Source organism: Schistocerca piceifrons, chromosome X (genome assembly GCF_021461385.2).
Source record: "Schistocerca piceifrons isolate TAMUIC-IGC-003096 chromosome X, iqSchPice1.1, whole genome shotgun sequence".
NCBI classification, from domain to species: Eukaryota; Metazoa; Arthropoda; class Insecta; order Orthoptera; family Acrididae; genus Schistocerca; species Schistocerca piceifrons.
In genome coordinates this window covers 803,753,223-803,761,802 of record NC_060149.1, presented here as the reverse complement: position 1 = coordinate 803,761,802, position 8,580 = coordinate 803,753,223, and the positions used below count along the sequence as shown (strand labels likewise).

At 37.8% G+C, this 8,580-nt stretch overlaps 1 protein-coding gene across 2 annotated transcripts in view; it reads left to right on the top strand.

Annotated features, from left to right (window-relative positions):
• Nucleotides 1-517: 517 nt before the first annotated feature.
• Nucleotides 518-8,580, top strand: part of LOC124722059 (dymeclin) — a 163,913-nt gene continuing 155,850 nt past the window's right edge. For both annotated transcript variants that reach the window (XM_047247255.1, XM_047247254.1), the window contains exon 1: nt 518-1,097. In XM_047247255.1, coding sequence (XP_047103211.1) covers nt 958-1,097 — 140 coding nt within the window. In that variant the 5' untranslated portion in view covers nt 518-957. The remainder of the gene's footprint in view (nt 1,098-8,580) is intronic.

Here is an 8,580-nt window from a genome sequence, read left to right as displayed (position 1 = left end):
TACGTTCTTGGCATGGGCCTATTTTGCCACAGTCCCTTTACGGTCATACGATCGAAATATAACAGTGTTTAATACGATAGAATTGGACTCGTATTAGCGAGACGCACCATTTAAATCCACGTCCGGCCACTCTGACATAGGTTCCCATTAGTTTCCCTAAATCGCAACCGACGAATGACGGAATGCTTCTTCTAGGCAGGTACCAGTCGCTTTCTTGTCCCATCTACAGATATTTCCAATTCATGTAATTCATGTTTGTGTTTCGCATAAAATGATCTCGTTGTAGACGTGACGTTTACCTAATTTTACTTTTGTAAGATATGATCCATGCAGTCAAAATGTGCTTCCATCGACGTTTTTGCTTTACGCAACCGTAGAACTACAAAACCTGTATTAACAATCATCATTACATAAATTGATCGTATACACTTCTCCCCATCGACCACAGCCTCCTACCTACGTGCGTGGCAACATGTGGCGAGTATTGTACGTCTCTGTCCAGCTAGTCTACGTCGGCAAAGATGACTGACGCGTTTCCAAGGCTTGCCCGGAACAGATGACAAGCGTTTAAATTAAACCAGTGTGTACATAGGTAGAAGTGCCTTTTTTGTATATATTGTGGATGTTGTGGGTTAGAAAGAAATTTTATTAGTTGAGTTTTACTGTTGGTTCCCGTCAGACACGCGTTTTCTCAATGAAATGCCGTCGAGCATCGAAGTCGTACAAATTTGTGTCGGCCGGTGACGTTTCGTAGGGCTGTGTAAGAAGTTTAGTTGAAAAGAATGTGTTAGTTAACGCTAGCATTGAACTTTTCATTATTGTTGATATGTGGCAACATTCGCCGTCGGAGGAGGTGAATGTTTGGTTGGCTGTGACGCTTCGTCGCAAGAAACCAAGGTTCAAGTGAAATATTCAGTGAAAAACTCAGTGCTAACATTTGCCTGAAAACCCAATAAAATGGGAACTTCGTCAAGCAGACACGGTGATATAACGACAAACGAATATTTGCAGCGTTTTGTTGGACCGGAGAATATATCGCCAAATGATCCGTTCTGGAACAGATTCCTGTCTTTCTCATACACTCCACCAGTTTCAAGGTAAGACAATATTTGTAGAGGCAAAGAAAATTGAAACACGTTCATTTGTTGTCCTCCCCCGCCCTCCACCTATAGTACAGTGTTGACATAACAGATCGTAACAAAATACAAATTATCAGTGAGACGTGCCAAATTAATCCTTTAAACTCCATCATATGTCTGAGATTATTCGTTAGTTTAATTCTAGTTAGTGATTCAATTAAATCATGTTTTACGGATCTCTCACTAACAAATATTCCCTGAACAATAGATGATCTGAAAACAATATCAGGATTGTGTGTGCTTTCGAAAAATCTTTGAAGCCCACTTTTGCTAACAGCTAGTATCTACTTTAAAATTTCATTGACATAACTGTTTTCTATCCTGTGTTCCACAAAACTTTCTTATTGTTCATTCTATATTTGAGTGCATTACAACAAAAGATGACTGCCTTTTATTTTTAACTGTGTCAACTTGAGTATACCAGGGAAAAAACCCACTAAAAGGTAAATCAGTAAACTGTTTGCCTAGGCAGTATTTTTTTGTAAGCTTTAGTTGCAAGTAAATGATTGTAGGCCTAAAGCATAGTTTTATATAGCTGGTTCAGAAGGATTATCAAAAAATGCAGTTTGAATTGGTAATTCATGTTCAAAGCATAACACTAAATCAGAATGTTGTGCACTCTTCATGATAGCATCATTTATTAACCTATCTTTGCCAGTGACATTGTAACGTTTTTAAAAGTCTTAAGGCCATAAAATATATTTTCAAATGTAACCTGAAATTTCTCTGTCTAATAAGTAAATGAAATTATGATGACTAAAAGATAATATAGTAAACATTACCCTAACTGCATTGCACGATTATCACTCAATAAATATTTTGTAAATATGGTTGTAGTTTAATTAAACGTTATGGTCCACAGGCAGTGTTATGCTAGTCAATTTTGTTCAGTTGCTGGCTGAAAGATTGAATGGTTGCGCTGCTCACAGCCTGAGATTATACAGAGACTGTATATAGTTCGAGTTTTAAAGTGATTAACTTCAAGTTTCCTGTACTACCTTAACACGTGTTTTTCCCTTTGGAGACCAAATTTTTCAACTCCATATTTGTTCAGTTTGTTTTGAAGACCCCATCATGAAACAAATCTCACAGCTGTAGTTGTGCATAGGATTTAACAAAACGTAATTATCTTTGTGGAAAAAAAAAACACAAAGACTTTGACATTAGAGAAGGATGTTGAGAAGAAATTGTCTGTATCCATGTTAAATGAATTACTGGCATACTCATATAGTGATTTAACAAAATGACAGAAATCTTAAAACTGAATGACAGGCTGGAATGTGGATACCTCCTGCCCCCTCCGGCCGTCCTTCCCACCTATTCTGTTCATACTGTTCCTATTGCATTTCTAAAAATCAGCTAACATCATACGTTACTTTAGGAATATATAGTGGCGTGGAAAGGTGATTTGTGTTTGTGAATTCCCCCCACCCCCCCACCCCCCTCAATAAATTACCTTTTGTACACTATGTGCTTGTGACTTAGGGCATGTGGAAAGGTGATTTGTGTTTGTGAAATTCCCCCCTCCCCCCTCAATAAATTACCTTTTTTACACTATGTGCTTGTGACTTAGGGCATGTCATTAGGCTTACAGTCAAGAAAATATATACATATAATAGCATACCTAGTAAATATATATAATTGCTTGCACAGTATATTATATAAACAATGTTACATAATGCATAGCTATGAGCATTACATAATAACTTACAATACCAGAGTTGAAACAATACAATTTTGTGACATAATAGTATCTTATATTGTACACGAGTGGTCATAATTCTTATTTACTTTCTAACACTAATTTCTAATGCCAGTTTCTCGTAATGTGGTAATAAAATTTACTATTCACACGATGAATTTTTGTTCACTGTTTACTCATGTACCCATCCATGCTATAGAATTCTTCTTCTATAAGAAACTTTTGTAGGGCTGCGGGGAACATCATCTCAGTTTTGAGGTTTTTTAAGTCTCCTTGCAAAGCTTGTATTAACTTGATACTGGAGTGTTTAGGATCTCTTTAAAAAATCTGAAGTCTATGTGAAATACACCACAGTTGTTTTGTGTTTGTTGTTTTATGGGGATGAACAATCTCATTGGTCTCTAGTTTTGTGCCAACTCCTAATGCAGCCACAATGGTCTTGAATATATACAGTGATGAAAATATCAAAATATTTAGATCTTCGAAGCAATTTGTGCTAGATTCCTTTTACTTATTTTTCCATATATTCAAATCGCTTTCATGTGTGGTATGAATACTCGTTTCATTCCTGTGCCGTCCAAGTTCCCGCATACTGAGTTCCATATTGCATACACAGTTCAAAATGTCTTACTGAGGTAAGGTTTAGACAGTTTCTTGGTAAATGGTAAGAGCTTCTGCAGCCTTTGAGCTACAGAGTAAATGCCTGCTCTATAAACACACGTAGAAAAAGTTTCATCTTGTCTTCATGATGTAAAAATCCCTCTTACTTTTTTAACACAACAAATAAGATTCATAATCATTACTATTCTCTCCTTAAAATGCTTGTTTGAGAGCTGGTGGTAATATCGGCACATTTACATTACCTAATATGTGACCCAGGCCTTCACTATCATGTATTTATTATTTTCGGTAGGACAAAATACTGATGTTTGGCTCCATAATGCACATTATGTTGAAATTAATAGCAGTAAGTGAGAAACCAAGAGCTGTTGTACACCATGGTTCCATAATATCTGTATTATTAGTGTATCTGCACTATAGAGTTAATCCACAGAGTGCTGAGTCTAGTACCTAAGTTTGCCTCAGATGTTTTGTATAAAACAAATGACAATTGATAGACATAGCAGAAAACGTATGACTATTCTTTGGTATTGCTTATAGGGAAATATGGAAGCGTCCGATCCCGCCCGTCTGCTTTGACCCATGACGTCACAAATATGGCGGAAACAAAAACACACACACACACTTTCCACAAGAAGCCTAATGACACTAACGGGACAAGCGCGGCAAATGGGGTGTTTTGGGTGGGGGGCAAACTAAATATAAACAAATTTAGACGCCTTGCGTAGCTACAACGTGTAAGCAAAGACAGCCATGCATGAATACCCACCCACCTCCCCAGGGGTCGTAACCCCTGCAACCCGTAGAAGATAAAGATGCTTCAGTAGCTGATTAGTGTTTTTTGTCTTTAAAAAAAAAATCTCATGGGATAGAACGAACAGATCAGAAAGATAAATATAATAAACTAAAACAGAAATTGGAGGAAACAGATAATTAAAATAAGTAATAAGTGTTTTTAAATTTAAAAAAACCTCATGAGATAGAACGAACAGATCAGAAAAGTAAATAAAATAAAACAGAACTGGAGACAGCCACACTCAAGCCAAACTCCGCGCCGTCATGACGTCACACACGACAACACCCTTACGTCACGGGTCAAAGCCGACGCGTGGGATCGGACACTTCTGTCGACCTGCTTATAGAGCTCACAGCCACCTGATATAATCATGGATTATGAGAGTTGCAGGGAATCTTTTAATTAAAAACTTTTGGCAATGATGAACCACTCTGTATTTGAAAATTGCTACAACTGTATATCCGGAGGGTACTGAAATGCATGAGAATGACATGTATCTGTAATGAAATGAAATAAAGTCCAAGGACATATGTGGTCCCGGCATCACCATTATAGTCCAGTCAACAAAGGGAAAAAAATGGAAGGGGGGGGTCATAGTCACAAATTTTTGTACAATGCTGGGAGGGAGTGTCATGAACAACATACTAAAAATCCTGACTGGTGGGGTTTGGGCATTTAAAGGTCACTTTTTATGTTTCCCTGTAATGACTCAAAAACAGTGGCTCAAAGCAAAAATGTTTCCCAGCACAGAATTAAAGTACATTAAATTTCCTGTTAAAAAAAGGTCCTATTCATTTTTTCTCTGGGACTAATAGTTTTGGCATTGCAGTTAATGGAAAAATTGCAGATTATTAAAAATATTGTTCTAACAGTATAGCTAAAATTAATGTTTGTTCTTAAATTAGGTGGGTTAAAAACAGATATTAAACATGTGTACCACATATAAGTGCAGTAAAGCTCTGTTGAGGGATAAATTGTGTTTTGCGGATGTAACAGAATGGAGGGGGGGCAGATGCGTGGGGTAGAAGCACAAGGGAAGGTAGGTAACCAGATTGTGTTCATGCACTCACCTTCGTTATAGGTCTGCAAACTGAAGGTTGAACAACTGATTCCCCACTCCATCTACCGTACTGCATCACAAGAAGCAACTGCAGGATGTTTCACACAATCATACAGACCTTCCACACCACAATTCAGTATGCAGACATGCCCTGAGAGTGTTTATTTTGCGTAAAATGTGTTGACACTACAAGGATTGCAGATATGAGTTACTGATAACAGTAATGCATATGACAGAATCTACATAAATATCTGCACACTGTCCTACACTGCTAAATACGAAATTTCTTTTGCTTCTTAGACATGTGTTGTGTTCTTCTGGGAAAGGCAACTACTCCTACTGCAAGTGCTGTTCACTTTTCGGTTTATGGACAGACTATACCCCACTTCATTTCCTGTTCAGTTTCTTATGTGGGTACAAAAACTAACTCCGTTGAGCTTGTGTTTATATAGTGGAGTTATTTTCAGTTTATTGAGTTCTTATTTGCAGTTGTTAAGTGAGCAACTATATGAAAAAGCTCAACAGCTGGAGCTGTCGACTGTCTACCACACTGAAGAGCCTTTTCCAAGTGTAACATGCTGCCAATATATATTCAACTTTCAGAAGAGGACCAGAGGCTTAAATTGCCTCCCTCTGTAACATAAATAAGTCACTTAAGTATTATAGAATTTCAGGTATTTGAACTTAAGTCAATCAGTGCTTTACAGCAGATTACTGTTCCAGACTTGAACATGATCAGTCATATTCCATCAAACATATTAACACCCACCTTGCAAGATATGCTGTGGATGTGTGTTAAGTATCTCCACTCAGTACCGCCTACTGTAAAAGTGCCAGCAGTTCCTGAATGGAAAAGACTTGTGTAGTCTCACAATTAATGTTAAGGGAAGTGAAGTATCTTTCTGGTCATTCATTAATTCTCACCAGGTGACAACAACACAATTACACAACTTTAAAGTATGCTGTAGCAATAGACAGCAGCAAAATGCCACATTTACCAATCCAGTCCCTTTCCCACCAACACTACATAGGCCACTGACAATATCACACCCGTAAATTAAACTCACAGGAACATAGTTTATTTAATGCCTACTTGAAAACTGCAGATAAGTAGTCATTTAATAAACTGAAGATAACTCCACTATATAAACACATGCTTAGCGAAGTTGTTTTCTCTATTCACATAGGAGAGCAGGAAAAGAAGTGCTGGGGGGGGGGGGAGGGGGGGGGGGGAAGTACAGTCTGTCTGTAACCTGAAAATCGAACAGCACTCGTGCAGTAGGAAGTCACCTTTCCCAGAAGAACATTACAGCTGCCGTACAGGATGACTAAGAATCAATTTCCCCTTGAGCAGTGCAGCACAACGTGCAGATATTTACATATGTTGTGTCCATTGTGTTACTTGTGTTAGTGTTATTAGTAATTCGTATGTACTTTCCATGTAGCGTTAATACCATTTTGGACCCCCCCCCTCCCAGCTATGTTTGGTCTCTACATTGTTTCAACCCCCACTGCCGAAGCAGGCTGCAATCACTGTGTGGCACTATGGCCGGCAGTTGGTGTTTTGATCTTAAGCAAGAATCAACTAGACAAAGTAGGAGAAGCCGTGGAAAGAAGTCTTATCAAAAACAACTTGTAAAATTATCATATACACACTGGGAGGTGTGTGCTCTTGCATTGTCCTGCACAAAATAACTGTGGATATTTTCATTAGTTGCTAGTCCTCTGAAGAAAGGTTGCAGTAGTGTAGTCGCGTAATGATCAGAAGTTATGATCTGCGGAAAAAGATGGGTCTAATCATTGTGTTGCACTAATTGCACACCCATAGTCGTGCTTTCACACCATGCAGAAGCTTTTGCTGTAACTGATGAATTTTTCAGAACTCCAACATCTGTTATTCAGTGAGTTCATGAATCCCATAAACTGTAACCATATGTAAGAAAGCATTCTAGGATTAGAAACAGTTTCTGAATCGGTTAGTCCACTATGATTACTTTGTAAGGTTTCAGTTTGGAGTTTGTGCTCAGCTCTGTGGGCAGTTGGAACTTGTCTAGTTTATTAGTTGTTAAAACCTCCCATACTGGTCCAGAACCTCAAGCAATGATTGCAGCATGCTAGGAGGGTATTGGCCCAATACCAGAGACATCAGTGCATTATATGAGGAATGGTGTGTGGGTTATCAGCTATAGTGAAAAGGGAGCTTCCAGCTAAACTCTTTGTGGCAATTTGCCGCCCACTCACATGCTATTCCTCTGTATTGTGGAGGGCTTTCAGTTGTTAATGGAAGATGGATTAAATTATAAACAATTTAAGATGCAGTCACTGATACTAATAACATGGACGAATAATCTTCATAGAGCTCTTGTATTCTTGTGGAAATTTATAAGCATCAATGAAACCTGATGCAGTATCTGGTCCCACCAACAAATGTAAGTGAAGTGCAGAAGTAGCTGATGCCTTTCTAATACCACTGACGAATGTATGCAGCCACAGAGGTTCAAGAACATTTACAATCAACAAGAAAGTTCAGTTTCTGGGATCTCGTAAGTGAAAAGGATGGAAATTTTGAGTGACAATGACAGGTTTTGTTACCTTGCTCATAAACTGATTCACTATAAATTAGTTCCTATTAGGTACGTCCTGTTCCACCAAAAAATAAAGTTCTTGGACTCATTTTTGGATTTCCTCAGAGCTAAGATGAATGTATCATGGTCCACTACAAAGAACAATGACTGTAGTGGCCTTCAAAGGTTTTAGCTACAGTAAACAATAGGAATGCTATTTCTTTTGATGCTGCACTCCCACAGTCTATTATACATTCCAAACAACAGTATAAAACAAAGTAATGTGGGTCTTGTATTGCTTCTGATATACATAAATGATCATCCACTTACAGTTATAGAAGGTACAATTTTGTACTTTCTGCAGATTATACAAGTATAGGAATAACAAATTGTGTAAGTCTTTACCCCTTAATGAAATGCTTGAAAATATCAAGAGATGATCAGCACAAAGGAATTAATATTGAATTTTGACTATACGCAGTACACATAGTTCAAAAGCTATAAAATAATTTTCTCAAATAATGAAATACAAGAAGTAGAAAGTGTTAAGTTTGTGGGACTGCAGATAGATAACACACTCAATTGGGAAACCCGCTGTCTAGAATTAATGAAACACATTGGAGACTTGTTACTGCTATAAACAATTTAAAAATTAAGCTACTGGTTTGTTCTGCATGTCTCCATTCAGAAATGAGCTA